This window comes from Bison bison, unplaced genomic scaffold (assembly GCF_000754665.1).
Source record: "Bison bison bison isolate TAMUID 2011002044 unplaced genomic scaffold, Bison_UMD1.0 scf7180017864072, whole genome shotgun sequence".
NCBI classification, from domain to species: domain Eukaryota; kingdom Metazoa; phylum Chordata; class Mammalia; order Artiodactyla; family Bovidae; genus Bison; species Bison bison.
Genome location: NW_011494644.1, coordinates 1,755,081 through 1,773,157, shown reverse-complemented (window position 1 = coordinate 1,773,157; position 18,077 = coordinate 1,755,081). Strand labels below are relative to the sequence as shown.

Here is an 18,077-nt window from a genome sequence, read left to right as displayed (position 1 = left end):
AGATACATAGGGTTGGAGGTAGATCAGCTATAAAAATGATGCCTGTGTCCAAAGGTTGTGAATTTTTTTTTTTTTACTTGAAGATGGAGAACTTCCAGGGATGTCTGAAAAGAAAAAAGCATTCCTCTTCAATGATGGCCATTTTGGATTTTCTTTGTGGGGGAGGGTCACATTGTGGCATGTGGGATCTTAGTTCCCTGTCCAGGGATCAAACCTGTGCCCCCTGCAGTAGAAGCTCGGGGTCCTATTCTGAGGACCACTGGCCAGTGGGAATCACTGGCCATTTTGAAAATAGAATTTTCCACAAGAGACTGTTGTTGGGAAATGTGGACAGGATGTATCCTTCCTGCGGTGTGGATGCAAGAATAATCCAATAGTTAATTTGTATGGCATTGTAGTGTCTATGAAGTATTTTCAAATTATAGTAAAGCCTATAGCTTTGCCACGTGATAGGTTCCTAGTTTCAGCACTTCCAGCTGTGTGAGTGGCAAAACACCTAGCCTTCTGAGCCTCAGTTTCTTCATCTGTAAAATAGGACAATTCTGTTCAAAGAGCAGCTCAGAAAATTGAGTGTGGTGATGCATATTGTGTACTTCAAATAGTTCAAATATTCCCAGCCAGTATTATTTATGCTGTTGGTAAATGTGTCCTCATGATCACGTTGATGAGATCAGGGTATTATATCCCCTGTTTCTGAGATGAGAAACAAGTGACTCAGAGACGGTCTTTGTCTCCACTGGGGTGCCAGCTTCCAGCTCCAGCCCTGGGTCCCTGACCTCGTGGTCACTGAATATAAAGTGAATTTGCCCCTCCAGATGCAAAGACCTTTGTTCTGGTTAATAACAGCCCTTTGTTGCTGGCCAGAGGGAGAAGCAGCCTCCAGCTGGGCTTGGACTCCATAGCCTTCAGTCCACTCCCTCCCCGCCCCTTGTGTTTGCTTAGGGACCACATTACCAATGGAAGTTTATGGAAGTCTGTCATACCCTCAGGGAGTGCGGGGGCCTGGGAGTGAAAGGTTGAGTGGGATTCACAGGCTTATACTTGGCGACTGGCAGGGCTCCAGACGGGTGTCTGTGTCATCATCAATGGGTCAGCTGCTACACCGTGTGAACACGCCCATTAGAGAGGTGACGATTACAGCTCTGCACCATTAGACTCCAGCTTGGATCAAGCCTTGGCCAGTCCCCCGCTCCCAGTGCCCTGCTCTCTATAAGTACATTTACGGAGCCTGCTTCATGCCGGGCTGTGCTCAGTGTTTCTATCTGCATGATCGCCTTTGATTCTCATAAGCTGGCACTCCTGTGATGGGTCTCGTCCTTAGCCTCAAAGCCTACAGAGTGACCCTTTGAAATGTGGTCAGATCACAACATGCTTTGGCCCAGAACCCTGGGTGACTGCCCATCTGCCACATCAAAAGGTCATAGCCCAGCCCACAGAGTCTGACCTGGTCTGGCCTGGCCACCTCTGACCCCTGCTTTCTACTCTTTCTGTCCCAGCTCCCTATTGTTGCTTAATAGATTGCGCCACACGTGATAGCTTAAGCCATTGTAATCTTTCTGCTGATCCTATGCATCCGGAACTGAACAGGCTACAGAGGAGACAGTTTGCTCAGCTGTGTGTCATGTCTGCTGGCTCTGAGCATCCAGTGGCCTTTTCATGCCCATGGCGGGGATGACCCGGAGGGCTGGGGACCCCGGCTCACTGGGTTCATAAGCCAGGACCTTGGTTCTCACTGTCATCCAGTTCCTTGGCTGTCTTCCTTGGAGGCTTGCAGCTTCTTTCTCTGCACGTGGTTGTGCCCGCAGCACAGGTGAACTTACACAGCAGCCCCAGGCTCCCAGCAGCACAGGTGAAAATGTTAGCTGCTCAGTCATGTCCAATTCTTTGTGACCCCATGGTCTATAGCTCACCAGGCTCCTCTGTCCTTGGAATTCTCCAGGCAAGAATGCTGGAGTGGGTAGCCATTCCCTTCTCCAGGGGATCTTCCTGATCCAAGGATCGAACAGAGTCTTCTGCATTGCAGGGAGATTCTTTACCATCTGAGCCAGCAGGGAAAGGTAGAAGCTTCCAGGCTTTTTAAGGCTTGAGTCTGGAACTGGCAGAGTGTCACCTCTGTTGCAACTTTGGTGAAAGCAAGTCACAGATCCAGCCCAGATTCAAGGGGAGGGGACCCCAGAGGGCTGGTGTAGCTCTTTGGGGGCCATCAACAAAAGACCCTACGAGGCTCCCATTCAATCACTCTTCCCCAGCCACCCAGGCCTCTGTGCTCTAATTCAAACACATCGCACACACCCCTGATTCAGGACTTTTGCACTTGTTTCCCTCTCCCAGAATTCCCTTCACCAGTATCCACAGGGTATACATACCACCCCTCCATTTAGCCTCAGCTTAAATGCTACCTTAGTAGAGAAGCCATACCTGACTCGATCTTATAAAAAACAGTGTACCCTGCCTGTTACCTCTGTGCCCTTACCTGATTTTTATTTTTTTTTTTGCACTCATTACTTCCTGGCATGGGCTTCCCAGCTGGCACTAGTGGTAAAGAACCCACCTGCCAATGTAGGAAGCACAAGAGACGAGGGTTCAATTGCTGAGTCAGGAAGATCCCCTGGAGGAGGAAATGACTACCCACTCCAATATTCTTGCCTGGGAAATCCCATGGACAGAGGAGTGTAGCAGGCTACAGTCCATGGGGTTGCAAAGAGTCAGACACGACTGAGTGACTGAGCACGCACACACTTCCTGGCATATTTATTGCATGTGTGTTGTCTGATCTTGCTATGCCCCCTCCTTAGAAAACAAGTGTCGTGTGAGTCAGATGTTTACTTTGTTCACTTCAGTATCCCTTGCTCCACATCTGACACACGATAGGTATACTTGGTGAATGAATTCGTTTTTGAGGTGAGGCAACTGAAGCTCAGAGAGATTTAAGTAACTTTGCCAGAGACGCAGCTGGTAATTGACAGAGCCTGGATTCAAATCCAAGGAAGCTTTGCTGCCTGTCGGGGGAATTGCTTATTATTACAGCTGCCTCCTACCTCCTCCTTCCATGTCCTGTCTCCATTCAGGATGGTCTTCCCCAGTTAGGATCAGATCAGGCATAAAATCCACCCTGACGGTGGTGTTCATTCCTCACCTCCAAAAGGAAAGCTCTCCCTCTGTGGACTGCTGTACAGGGCGCGGCAAAACTTGGCCTCCAGCCATGACCTGATGGAGCAGCGTGAAGAGTCTTGAGTAGGCAGATCTGGCTCTGTTTGCAGTTCCCCTCCCCACCAACACGCTTTCTAAGCACAGGCAAAGTACAGATGTCATCCTCTCATCCATCTATCAGTGAGTGAGTGTTGAACTGCTCTGAGCCAAGTATTTTCTTGAACTACTACGCTGGGTCCTGGGTCGCAATGGTGAGGAAATCATCACGGTCCCTACCCTCCAAGAGTCCACGGGGCAAGACGGACGTGCTCACATAGCCATACAAATAAATACAAGGTTATAGATTGTGGTAAGTGCTGTCAAGGGCTTACTGTGTATGGGAAAATATGTAACAGTAGAAGTACAGTGAGGCAGGGATGGTTTCCTCGAGGAAGAGACTTTCAAGTAGGAGCTAAGAGATGGAGCAGATTCTGTCCAGGCAGAGGGAACAGCATGTGCAAAGGCCCTGAGGAGGAGGGATCAGGCCCAGTTTAGTGTATGAAGGGTCCTAAGAAATGTAGTTTGGAGGGCACAGGGCCTGAGGAGCTGGCAGGCAGGCAGGAGTCAGATTGTGCAGGGCTTTGAGGACTTGGGCAAGGGGTTGGGGAACCATGAGTGACTTTGTTTTCTCATCTGTAAAATGGGGATGATAATAGTACCTGCCTCCCTACGTGTGAGGGATCAGTGGTCAGTTGAGCAACTGTAGGCTATGTAGGCTGGCCTGGAGCAATCATCCCCTCTCTGCCTGGTCTCCACCTCCAGCAGGTTAGCTCCGGCTTGTTCACAAAGCAGCAGCTGGTCCAGAGAGCAGCTGAAGCCGGCAAGGCCTCCTGAGGCTGGACTTAGAACTGACACAGCATCACTTTTGTTGCATTCTGTCGGTCCAGGCAGATCCTAAGGCCAGTCCACATCCCATAAGTGTGTGTGAATCTCTTAACACAGTGCCTGGTGCATAGGAAATGCTCCATAAACCCTATTATTGTTGTTGTTGTTGTTGTTGTTGTTGACGATGATGTTCTTGTCACTATGCATCCCATTTGACAAATGAAAAGCAGGTTGGGTTACTCCAAACCTCACTACTTAGCAAGTGGCTGCAGCCAAACACTAGAATGCAAGTATCATGTAATGTAAAGTATGTTTGCAAACACGTCTGCTTAAAGTGAACCCTTTTGCAGATGATTTTATTGTCCTGAGCTTGAGTACCATCCTGGTAAATAAAATAATTAAGGAGTCCTTTGGTCAGTGCCCTAGGCTCCTGAGTGTCTGTGAGGTTTAGTTAGGGTCTCTGAGATCCAAGTGTCCTATGTAAGTTTTGGCTTTTGGCTCCCAGGTTCACTGGGGAGAATGATGGTTTTCTTCTTTCTTACCCAGAGAGCCTCTCTTTGGACTCCAGTTGCTTTTCTTCTCCACCTGTGAATTTCCTTCAAGAATTGCCAAGTTACCGCTCCATTGCTCGTAAGAGGACAACCATCCTTTCCCGGGACAAGCAAAGTGGCACTTTGCTGAAGCCAACAGACTCTTACAATTTCCAACTGGAGGGAGAACTCACTGAAGACCTTGATAGCCAATCCATTCGAAAATATGCACTGAACATTTCTGAGAAGCGGAGACTAAGGTTTGTCCAGTCGCCATCTGGAGGGCATATGATGTATGTTTTGGGAAAGGGGGCCTTTTAGGCATAGAATACATTTCCTGACGAGTTCACATAATTAAGTTGATTACTTGGGATAAGCTAAGCTGCTATGACAAAGATACCCACACACATAAAATCTCAGTGTACTAGAAATTTATTTCTTGCTCACATAAAGGTCCTGGGCTGAGGTCAAGGGGAGACTTTGCAGTCACTCAGGGACCCAGGCTCTTTCTGTCATACGGCTCTGCAACCTCCAAAGCCACATTGCTTTCTACAGGCACCCCTAACCCCCAGCTGCTGCCAACCAGTATTCTACTCTCTATCTCTGTAGATTTGCCATTCTGGATATTTCATGTAAATGGAATCGTATAATACAGGACCTTTTGTGTCTGACTTCTTTCACTTAGCTGCATGTTTTTAAGGTTCATCGAAGTTGTAGCATGTATCGGTACTTCCTTTTTATGACTGAATAATATTCTATTGTGTGGCTATATCAGTTTGTTTATTCATTTATCCTTTGATAGAAATTTAAGTTGTTAGCATCTTTTGGCTACTGTGATTAGTGCTGCACTGAATATTTGTGTACAAGTTTTTGTTTGGACCTTGTTTTCAATTCTTCTGGAGTGTCTGCCTAGGAGTGGAATTGCTGGGTCGTATGGCAATTCTTTGTTTAACTTTTTGAGGAGCTGTCAAACTTTTGCCTTGTGGTCGCACTGTTTTGCATTCCCACCAGCAGTGTATGAGGGCTCCAGGTTTTCCACATCCTCTCGGTCGGGGCTTTATCTGATGCTGAAGCTGGGGACCCTGCCATTCTCATGCTTGTTTATTAATGCAGGGACATTCAGGAGACCCAAATGAAGTACCTGTCTGAGTGGGACCAGTGGAAACGATATAGCAGCAAGTCTTGGAAGAGGTTCATAGAGAAGGCTCGAGAGATGACGACCCACCTGGAGCTGTGGCGGGAGGACATTCGCAGCATAGAAGGTACCACAGCCCACACTGCCTGTGCTCCTCTGCAGAAGTAGCCTGCCGTTAGAGAAAGTACGGCTTTGTTCTCACCCACCTTCAGCTGAAATGTCATCTTTCCTTCCATGGGGAATGCGAGCAGCACACCACAGTTAGGGCTAATAGAGCCTGTGTCTTCATCACCGGGAAAATCACGAGGTGTCTTCCCGTCCCTTCTACGTGTTGCAGTTGTCCGGGAATAGGTCATGTGCTCATCTTGGCTTTGCAATTACAGCAGTGATTAGATCTGCCACTAGGTCTTATTTTTGAATACTAATGAAGATATTCGTGTATTAATCTATCGCCAATTTAGTTTGTAATATTGTGATATCATATGGACAAATAACCATTTATATTTTGTGCATTTAAGAGTATTACTGCAAGATGGGGTTCAATAGGACTTATCAGATTGTAGAGGCAGCCATGGCCCTGAACACACTTACTTCCCCATAATGGTCAGAATTGGGATGAAGTACAGACAGACCAGGCTTTGCCAGTAGCTCAGTTGGTGTAGAATCTGCTTGCAATGCAGGAGACCCAGGTTTGATCCCTGGGTCAGGAAGATCCCTGGAGAAGGCAATGGCAACCCACTCCAGTATTCTTGCCTGGAGAATCCCATGGACAGAGGAACCTGGCGGGCTACAGTCCATGGAGTCACAAAGAGTCGGATAAGACTGAGCGACTAAGCACAGCAGAGGCAGACCCAGGAGTCATTGCCGGTTTGGTTCCAGACTATCAATAAAGTGAATGTAGTAATAAGGTGAGTCACACAATTTGTCGGTTTCCCAGTGCATATAAAAGTTGTGATTACACTATACTGTAGTCTGTTATGGTACAATAGCACTGTATCTAAAAAATAATGTATATACCTTAATTAAAAAGTACTGTCGGCATTTATCATCTGTGTGTCTCAGGTTAAAATACTTGCCCTGGTTCATTCTCTAAGATAAGGCAAATCCAGAATTTGAGCCCAGGCAATGAAGCTTCAAAGCCCAAGGTTTTAGCCACCATGCCCAGCTTCCTCTCCTGTTAAGGGGCCACCTTTCTGGAGATTTTCATCATATATAATGGTGAAATGAAGTGAACGTGAAAGTCGCTCAGTCATGTCCGACTCTTCGCAACCCCATGGACTATACAGTCCATGGAATTCTCCAGGCCAGAATACTGGAGTGGGTAGCCTTTCCCTTCTCCAGGGGATCTTCCCAACCCAGGGATCGAACCCAGGTCTCCTGCATTGCAGGCGGATTCTTTACCAGCTGAACCACAAGGAAAGCCAAAGAATACTGGAATGGGTAGCCTATCCGTTCTCCAGAAGATCTTCCCTACCCAGGAATTGAACCAGGGTCTCCTGCATTGTGGGCAGATTCTTTACCAGCTGATCTATGAATGGTGAAATATTGAAAGCTTTTCTCTTAAGATTGAGAATGAAGAACAGGTTGATAATTATCACAGATTCTATTCATCATCTCAGAAGTCCTAGCTAATGTACAATGATTGGGGAAAAAAATTAAAAAGGCACAATGACCAGAAAGGAAGAAATAACTTGTCTTTTTTTTTCCCCAGATTACATGATTTATTTGTAGAAAACAAATTATTAGCACTGATGTGAATTTAGCAATGTTGCTAGTTGTAACAGCTGTATATAAAACTAATTGTATTTCTATATACCAGCGTGTGTGCTTGGTCACTAAGTCATGTTCGACTCTTTGTGACCCCATGGATTGTAGCCCATCAGGCTCTTCTGTCCATGGGATTCTCCAGGCAAGAATACTGGAGTGGGTTGCCATTTCCTCCTCCAGAGGATCTTCCCAACCCAGGGACAGAACCTGCATCTCCTGCATTGGCAGGTGGATTCTTTACCACTGAGCCACCAGGGCTTCCCTATATACCAACAACAAACATTTAAAAAATAAGTTACACAATAGTGTCATTATACCTAGGAATATATCTAAAGAACTGTGTGAAATAATTGTGCACAGAAAACTATAAAATGTTGTTGAGAGAAATTAACTTATATATATACCATGTTCATGGCTCAAAGGCTCAATATTATAAAGATGTCACTTGTTCTGAAACTGACCTATATATTCCATATAATCTCGGTAAGAAGCTCAGCACATTTTGCACACATATGTATGTGTGCAAAACAAATATGCTGATTTTAATATTTATATAGAAATGCAGAGAACCAAGGATGCCTGAGGAAGAAGAGAGCTTTAAGACTTAGAGCACCATATATCAAATATTATTTTAAGTCTGCAGTGATGAGACCGTCTGGTGTTGGTCCTAGGATAGACAAACAGACCAACTGAACAGAAGAGAGAATTTAGGAACAGGTCCATGAATATATTTGTTGTTGTTTAGTCACTAATTCATGTCTGACTCTTTTGCGACCCCATTACTGTAGCCCACCAGGCTCCTCTGTCCATGGATTTCCCAGGCAACAATACTGGAGTGGGTTACTATTTCCTTCTCCAGGGGATCTTCCCAACCTAGGGATCGAACCCATGTCATCTGCTTGACAGGTGGTTTCTTTATCACTGAGCCACTTGGGAAGCCTTCATAAGTATATAGTCAATTACAAAAGTACTACTGCAATTCACTAGGGAAAAGATCACCTGTTCAATAAATGGTGCTGAGTTAATTAGATATTCCTATGAGAAAATGTAAATATTGACCCCTCCCTCACACCATTTCAAATTAGTAATTTATAATTGACTGTAGATTTACATATGAAAGTTTAAATCACTAGGAAATAGAGCCTTGAAGCCAACAATGGAGAATATAAAATGATTCTTCCTTCCCCCACCAAGATCCTCCAATTTCAGTTCGGTCCTCCGTGGCTGACTGAACCTGCAGTGGGTGCTGGGGCACCACTCAGTGATTTCTGAATTTCTTTTTTTCCAGGGAAATTTGGCACTGGGATTCAGTCCTACTTCTCCTTCTTACGATTTCTGGTGTTGCTGAATTTGGTGATATTTCTGATCATCTTTATGGTGATTTTGCTCCCAGTCTTGCTCACCAGATACAAGATCACCAACAGCAGCTTTATTCTCATTCCATCTCAAGACGTGGGTGAGTGTAAGAGGCCTGGCTTGCCATGAAGAGTGTTCTTTTCATTGTGTACCTAGTTCAGTGCTGCTTTTTTAGCGGTCTTTATAATCCAAGTCTTGGGTGACTGCATTAGGATAGGCTAGGCTGTTTGCAGAAACAAATGACCCCATAGCACAGTGTCTAATAACCACCAAGTTCTTTCTTATTCACACTGTGTGTCCATCATGGTTTGGTGGTGCCTTTGTTCCACGTTGTCTTCTCTCTGGAGCCCAGGCTGATGGAGCAGCCTCTCTTCGGACCACTGGCAGTCACGATGTCCAGAGAAAAAAGAGTCGTGGCAAACATGTGCTGGCTCCTAATGCTTCTGCCTGGAGATGACACACATCCTTTTTAGCCAGTGCAAGTCACTCGCCACTCCTGGATTCAGCAAGGCATTTGGGAGAAGCAGTGAAGGGTAGAAAGTGGAATACTTAGTAAACATAATACAATCTACTCCAGTGACTTTATTTCAGGCTTTTATTTCAAGGCTTTTATCTCCCATAATGGTGATGCTCAGGCTGCCATTCATTAAACACTAGTAATTTGCCAGACTCTGTGGCAGTAATGGGCCTGTGTTTTCTTACTGAATGCTCAACATGTTTTGCTTCTATCACATGACTCCTTCCCCAGAAAAACTCCCTCTAGAGTCACTTCTGTGGCCCTCAGCATTCCTTTTCATCACATTTGGTTTTGTTTTAGTTCTATTACACTTAAAAATCAAATGAGAGTAACGTGGAAATCCTGACTCTTTGAGTGCCTACTGTATGCCCGATGCTGAATTCTCATTTCCTAATATGTCCATTTCACGGATGAATATCACCTGCTGCTGTGGGAGGACTCTGGGTTCAGTTTCAAGGCCCATCTCCACTAGTTGGTTAGACTGTCTGAGCCTCATTTTCCTTATTTGTGGAAAGTGATGATATAAATAGTGAGACAGTTGTTTCATTATTCAGATAATAACTACACTATTTAATACTTGGGCCATTAAAAAATGTTTACTATTGAGATTATAATTAAAAACAATAATATAAAGTATATTATTTAATATGGAAAAAATTTTAAGTATAAGTAATGATTATTTAAGCCATACTCATAATTTTTAAATGAGTATTAAGATAATACAGTACTTTGCCCATGGAAAGTGCTTAATAAATGGCAGCTGTTATTTATTTATTTAGTATTATTTCTTTCTAGAAGAACTGAAAACCATCCTGTCTTGCTGGGCACCACTGCCTGTTCAGTGGTCCGTTCAGCTGTGAGCAGGGCCTTGGGCAGAGGGAGGCCACCCTCTTGGAGGAAATGCAGCTGGACTCTGAGCATGGATGCCACGAGTCTCTGCTTTCTCATTATTTCCTTTGACTACATCGTCCTCCCATGCATGCTTTTTTTTTTTTTACTTACCTACTAGACTTTGTTCCTTCAGGAAAGGATCAGAAGTCCCTCTCTTCCTTTTCTTGCCTTCCTTCCCTTTTTCATTCTTTCGGTGCTTATTGAGTACCTGCTGTGTGCCAGCCCTTAATTCAGGTCCTGGCAGGAGCTACCACAGCTGAGTCCATGTAGTGCCCTCTAGCAAAGGGTGAGGGTTAGGAGGGGATTGCATGAAGAGGCATATGAAGGATGAATTTGCCTGTGGGGAGGGAAAAGGATAAGGTACTGAGAGGTTGGACACCAGGACTCTGGAGGGGTCCCGTGAGCCCTCTGTGAAGACAGGTGAGCCCAGCAGGACAAGGAGAAGGCTGCCACTGGAGAACTTGGGGAAGCATCTTCATGCAGATGAACAGCAGTTGCAGAGGTTCAGAGATGAGAATAACTCAGCATACTGGAGACATGAGAAGCCTATCGTGACGTGGGCACACTTCCTGGGAAGGGCCGGATAGTCAATATTTTAGGATTGGTAGGCCATACGGTCTTTGTTGCAACTACTCAGTGCTGCCATGATGGCACGAAAGTGGCCGTGGACAGATGTCCTGAATGAGCACGGCTGTGTTCTGATAACATGGTACTGACAAAAAGAGGCAGCTGGCCAAATTTGGCCCTCGGGCCACAGTTTGCTGATGTCTAGACTTGACAGGGTGATGAGCAGAGAAGCAGCTGTCTCATTCCATCTTCCTGACTCTACTCCCAAACAGAGTGACTATCTCCCTCCTCTTTACCTCTAATACTGTGTTCATAAACCATTGAGCACCTTATACATACCTGACTCCTACTTGCCTTTTCTAGCACTAGATGGTAAGCTTTTCAAAGGCAGTAACTTCTACTTACTCATCATTTTATCTCCAACATCTACCTGATGCATAGTAACGAAGAAATGTTTGTTGAATGAATAAATAAGCACTCACATTAGAATTATAAAATAGAAAAGCTGGGATTGGCCTTGGAGAAACTGATTCAACTCTCTTATTTTAACAAAGGGGAAACTAAGGCCCAGAGAAGGGGTAGTAGATTGAATTATTTTCCCCAGTTTTTCACTCTCCTGTAATTGTGACTTGCAGAGCCTCCCACTGTGGGCCAAGAATACTTTCTGACCCCATTGATATTGCACTTGGCTATGTGACTTGTTTTGTCCAGTGGAATTTTAGCTTGAAATGGCTTTATGTGGTTGTCCTGCCTTATAAGAAGAGTCATGAAGAGAGCATCCCCCCAGATAGCCATTGCATCTCCAGTCTGTCCCCTGAGTGGAGTCAGAGAGAGAAGGCCTCCATGTAACTGAGAGCCTGGTGTCCATCCTGGCTTATCCTGAATGAGCTTCATGTTCTCAAACTGCAGACCATGAAGGAGAAAATAAATATTTGGAGGTTAAGTCACTGAGACTTGGGGCTATTTATTACACAGCAGTAGCTGACTGATACAAAGCAAGTGAATTAGTTGATCAAGCACAATGTAGTGTCACTAAAATTGGTGTTCAAAAAATTTCTTGATCAGTTTTATGTAGGTAAATATGTGTTTTTTTTAGAGTGAAACAGCTTGTTAATTTACGTACATGTAGAGATCTTTTAAAATTGGATATGCTTAAGATGCAATAATAATTATATCAGCCACATCTTCCAAAACATGTGCAAACATGAATTCCAAAACGTAAAATGCCAATATAGTCAGAAAACTTGTACTGTAATAGACCCTTATAATACAAAATGTATAGAAAAACGTATATCCCTAGATACTTAGGATAGTGAAAGGGGAAAATGGTATTGTACTTGGTACCCTGGGGTTTGGGTTGCAAATAGATTCATAAACACAGCCATACGTAACTGTATATGACTACATGTACATGCATATGTACACAAATTATGATAAGGTTCTAAAGACTGAGGCGGTTTCCACTGATGTTCTTGTTTTTGTTTTTTACAGATATTCAATGCACAGTGTATCCAATAAGTAGTTCTGGACTCATTTACTTTTACAGTTATGTCATAGACTTACTTTCTGGCACTGTAAGTATTTAACATAATTCTGGATTTGGATCCTCAGTGAAATAGGTTTCTGAATGTCTGCAGTGAGAGTCAAACATGAGTGTTGACACAAGTACTGGTTGAAAAAACAGTATTTGCAGTGACCTTATTGGCGAGGATGATGTTCATCCACCCCTGCTTAGATATTCAGGAAAAGTGCTTTGTCATTTTCAGCCCTTGGCTTTTGCCTAATGCCTGCCGCCTTCTTATTGACCTGTAAGAAAATCTGAGATCCCCCATAGACGGAAGCTTCAGTGAATATAAACCCAGATAGAATGTGTTTAACTTATCTGACATTGAAAACCCTTAAGATTTTGTAGTCCTAGACCACCTGGATGAAAGCTATGACTCTTCTCCCCAGAAATTACACACACAAGGATTTGTGGCGCACACGTGTACAACATACATGCACACGCACACACAACTGTGCACACGCATACATGTTCCATGGAATCTCTTAAAAGACTGTTGTGATGTGTGCTTAGTCGCTCAGTTGTGTCCGACTCTTTGTGACCCCATGAACTGTAGCCCGCCAGGCTTCTCTGTCCATGGGGATTCTCCAGGCATGAGTACTGGAGTGGGTTGCCATGCCCTCCTCCAGGGAATCTTCCCAACCCAGGGATCAAACCCAGGTCTCCTGCATTGCAGGCAGATTCTTTACCAGCTGAACTACTAGGGAAGCCCTGAAAGACTGTTAATCCCATGTTAACTCTGATGCTCTGAAATGGAATTAATGTCATCCTTCCTATGATAGTTCCAAAGGTTTTCTTTTCTTTTTATTCTTGACTCTAAAAAATGATTTTTTGTGTGTGCTTTCATTTTTTTAATCCCATTTTTTTTCAGCAAATAAGAGTGCCCATGAGAAGTGGCTGTCTCTGCCTTCTGGACGAGGGTTTCTCAAGCCTTACCTGATACTCCTGTATTACAGGCTTGTCCTGTGCCCTGGGGGGCATTACAGCATCCTGCCTTCCCTCCACTCAGTGCCAGTAGCAACCCTACAGCTGTGACAACCAGACATGCCTCCAGACATTGCCAGATGTGTCCTGGGGCACAGAATTGCCCCAGGTTCAGAACCACTCCTTTACCTGTTTTTAAAAACTGTTGTTTAGTCACTAAGTGGACAATGTATAATTGTCGTGTCTTTTGCGACCCCATGGAAAGCACAACTATATTAAAATATCTTTCTGAAGGTTACTGGTATAAAATGCCATGTCATCGAACATTTCTAAATTAACAAATAGAAAGCTTCGCATTTGCCCACTGCATTCAATTTTGAAAACGTGGTTCTTACATCTCTGCTTTCATGTTCTCCTTAGAACAACTGAGAGGAATTGTCAGGTGGGTGTTAAAACGTCCACTGTGCAAATTGGAAAGCTGAAACTTGCAAACTATACAAGGAGAGAGGCAAGTCAGTGACTCACCCGGGGTAAATGCGGGTGAGATCACATCCCAGAACTGCGGTTAGCCCCGTTTGGTTTGCTCATATCCCACAAGAGAAGTTTCTCCTTGTGGAGCTCCGCACACCATGATCATCTTCATCATAGAAAAGACTTTATAGGAGACTTAGATGCACTTGATCATAAATGTTCAGTAAATTACACATGATAAAAAATAGCCTTGCCCCAAAGAATGAAGTTTCTATAGCGATGAGAATGTTCTGAATCTATGCTGTGAAATTCAACAGCCACTAACTCTTAAGTATTTGAGTTACGTGGCTACTGTGACCAAGAAATTGAATTTTAATTCAATTTTATTGTTCATTTCAATTTCAGTGTATTTGTTTTCAATAGGTGTTTTAAAAACCATTCTACACACATTACAGAATGGCCATCACATACATTCCCTGTGATGTCACTGTTCTCACCTATGCAAGCGAGTAGCACACTTACACATAGTTTCCATGTGTTTTTAAACACTTCTGTTCGTGTTTATGGAATGAGCAGAGCACCCACTCATGCTACAGGATTTTCTGTGTAGTAAGCACATGCTACTTTAACATATTTCTTACAAGTGTTTTTTAACATTTCTATATATATTACAAAACGACTGTCATGTCCACTTGTGGAAATACTGGGATTCATTTCTCCATGTGTGTTGCAAGTCTGTAGCAGTCTTACAAACTTCTCTCACACTGACTTTTAAAAACTTTTCTACACGCATTACAGAATTGACATCCCATGCGTTGACTAAAATAAAAGTATTCTGAACATATTGAGCATGTAGCACTTTGACAACCATCTTTTGTCCTGTGGTTTTAAAATCTTCACTAATGTAGTAGAGTATGCCTGTCACATTTAGTCACTAAAAAACGCAGTTTTCAACATAACAAGTAAGTAGCATTCTTACATCTATTGTGTGTGTGTTTTAAAAATTAAGATCTGATTGACATATAGTATTGTATGCACTTGAGAATGTACAACCTTTTGATACATTTATGTATTATAATATGATGACTACAGTAGTTTTAGCTAGTAACCTTTATCGTGTCACATGTAAATTTAAATTTAAATAGGCCCAGGAGGGAGCTGGCCACAGAGATTAAGCAGTGGCTTGTCTTTGCTGAAAACAATTGAGCCAAGCTCATGATCACACCAGAGAAATTATTTTCCGGGCCCAGTGGACCTTTGTCCTGTTACGCTACTTGATTGAGGACAGTCCTGATACCAACCCAGGGCAATAAAGACAGGCTTTGTGTACTTGGGCAAGTTTTTATGGCCTGTGTGCCCCAGAGTTACAAAAAAAAGATGGAGTCTTGTGTTTCTACATCTTTTATTTTCCTATTAAAAATTTACTTAACTATTCAGTATAAGAATACATGGTTTTCATAAGAAATATAAGACTTAATGAGTGAAAAATAAAATTACTTCTTCCCAGAGACCACTAATCCCTTCACACCATGGTTCATTGCTTTCTCGACCTTTCTTATGCACTTATATGGGCTTCTTAATATTCTACAATATGGATTTTTCATGATCTAGCCAGTCTCTGATTGATGAACATTCAGATTGTTTCCATCTTCCCCTTTCTAAACAATACTGTAGTGAACATCTAGTTGCTACGTATACTATTTCTGTTCTCTGTATGTTTCCTTCTGCACTCTCCTAGGATGGTCTGTCCTGGCTATTCAAGGAGGAGTCTGAGGTGAACTCATTTATTCCCACAGTAAGAGTCATGGACTTTTCTCTGCTGTATTTTCTCATAGGGTTCCTTTGGGCTTCGAGGTGGGGTGTTGTTTTGTTTTATTTTTCTCTGATAATAGCTTTATTGAGGTACAAGTCACATATTGTACAATTCACCAATTTAAAGTGTACAATTCAGTGGTTTTTAGTATATTCATAGAGTTATGCAGCCATTGCCACAATCAATTTTAAAATATTTTTATCACCTCAAAAAGAAACCTGTACCCATTCTCACCTACCAATTCCGCTAATCAGTGCTAAGCAACCACTAATCTACTTTCTGTCTCTATGAAATGCTTATTCATGACATTTCTTGTAAGTGGAATCGTATAATATAAGATCTTTTGTCTCTAACTTCTTGGCAAATTTTTAAGGTTCATGCATGTTGGAGCATCTGTCAGTCTTTGATTCCTTGTGGCCAAGTAAGAGCACATTGTGTGGAAATACTGCGTTTTGTTTATACAGTCATCATGGACATCAGGATGGTTTTCACCTTTTGTCTGTTATGAATGCTGCTGCTAAGTCGCTTCAGTCGTGTCTGACTCTGTGAGACCCCGTGGACTGCAGCCTACCAGGCTCCTCCGTCCATGGCATTTTCCAGGCAAGAGTACTGGACTGAGTTGCCATTGCCTTCTCCTATTATGTGATGCTAAAAATATTCATGTTCGAGATTTTGTGTGCATATATCTTTTCACTTCTTTGAGGAGTGGAAATCACCAGGTCAGATGTTTAACTTTTTGAGGGACTACCAAACTTTTCCACAGTGGCTGTATGCTTTCCATCTTCACTAGCACTGAATAAGTCTTCTGATGTATCTACTACATCCTTGCCAGTACTCACTGTTACTTGGCCTTTTGATTATAGTCACCCTAGTTTGTGGGGTGGAATTTCTTTGTGGTTTGATTTGCATTTCTCTAATGAATAGTGTTGATCATGTGCTTATTGGTCTTTTGTGTATCTTCTTAGAATAAATGGCTGTTTGGATTCTCTTTTTAGTGTTAATTGGATTATCTGTGTTTCTATTGTTGAGTTATAAGAGTTTTTTTTCAATATTCTAGATGTGCTGTGCTCAGTCAGTCAGTCATGGCTGACTCTTTGCCACCCCATGGACTGTAGCCCTCCAGGCTCCTCTGTCCAAAGAACTTGCCAGGCAAGAATACTGGAGTGGGTTGCCATTTCCTTCTCCAAATATTATAGATACAAATACTTTATCATGTATATGATTTATAAATATTTTCTCCCCTTCTCTGGATTGTCTTCTCACTTTCTTGATAGTGTCCTTAGAAGCACAAAAGTTTTTATTTTTTATGAAGTCCAGTTTCTTTTTTCTGTTATTGCTTGTGCTTTTGGTGTCATATCTAATAATCCATTGCCAGATTCAAAATTATGCGGATTTAACTCTCTATCCTCTTCTAAGAGTTTTATAGCTTTAGTTTTTACATTTAGGCCTGCAGTCTATTTTAGGTTAAAATTTACATATAGGGTAAGGTAGGGGCTCAGAGAAGGCAATGGCACCCCACTCCAGTACTCTTGCCTGGAAAATCCTATGGATAGAGGAGGCTGGAAGGCTGCAGTCCGTTGGGTTGCTGAGGGTCAGACACGACTAAGCGACTTCACTTTCACTTTTCACTTTCATGCATTGGAGAAGGAAGTGGCAACCCACTCCAGTGTTCTTGCCTGGAGAATCCCAGGGACGGGGGAGCCTGGTGGGCTGCTGTCTGTGGGGTCGCACAGAGTCGGACACGACTGAAGCAACTTAGCAGCAGCAGCAGCAGCAGCAGGGGCTCAGCTTTATTTTATTTTTTGCATGTGGCTATCCAGAGAGGAACCTGGCAGATTGCAAAGAGTTGGACACGACTGAGCAACTGAGCATGCATGCACGTCCAGTTATTTCAGCACTGTTTCTTTTTGCCCTTATCAAAAATCAGTTGACCGTGGATGTATGGGTTTCATTTTTGGACTCAGTTCTATTCCATTTACCTATACATTTATTCTTACACTAATATCACATTGTTTTGGTTAGTGTTGTTTTGTTGTAAGTTTTGAAATTGGGATGTGTTAGTCTTACAACTGGAGAAGGAAATGGCAACCCACTCCAGTATTCTTGCCTGGAGAATCCCAGGGACAGGGGAGCCTAGTGGGCTGCCGTCTATGGGGTCGCACAGGTCGGACATGACTGAAGCGACTTGGCAGCAGTAGCAGTAGCAGTCTTAACAACTTTATTTTTCTTATTCAAGATTATTTTGGTATTCTGAGACCCCTGCAATTATATATGAATTTTAGGATTATCTTAGCAGTTTCTCACAGAAGTCAGCTGGGATTCCGATAACGATGTATTGATTATGTAGACCAGTTTGGGGAATGTTGGCATGGATCTCGTGATCCATGAACAAGGGATGTTTTCCCATTTACTTAGTTCTTATTTAATTTTTAAAACAATATTTTATGGTTTTAAGAACATAAGGTTTATACTTGATTTGTTAAATCTGTTCTAAGGATGTCATTATTTTTGCTGTTATTGCATATGGG

General features: G+C 43.1%; 1 protein-coding gene across 2 annotated transcripts in view; it reads left to right on the top strand.

Moving 5' to 3' along the window:
• Positions 1 to 18,077, top strand: part of TMC7 (transmembrane channel-like 7) — a 62,696-nt gene that overhangs the window by 12,349 nt on the left and 32,270 nt on the right. The window contains exons 2-5 of one of the 2 annotated variants that reach the window (XM_010837114.1): positions 4,561 to 4,804; positions 5,658 to 5,806; positions 8,735 to 8,902; positions 12,269 to 12,351. In XM_010837114.1, the coding sequence (XP_010835416.1) occupies positions 5,677 to 5,806; positions 8,735 to 8,902; positions 12,269 to 12,351 (381 nt within the window). In that variant the 5' untranslated portion in view covers positions 4,561 to 4,804; positions 5,658 to 5,676. Of the gene's footprint in view, positions 1 to 4,560; positions 4,805 to 5,657; positions 5,807 to 8,734; positions 8,903 to 12,268; positions 12,352 to 18,077 lie in introns of those variants that run through there. The other variant, XM_010837115.1, reaches the window with a different exon arrangement.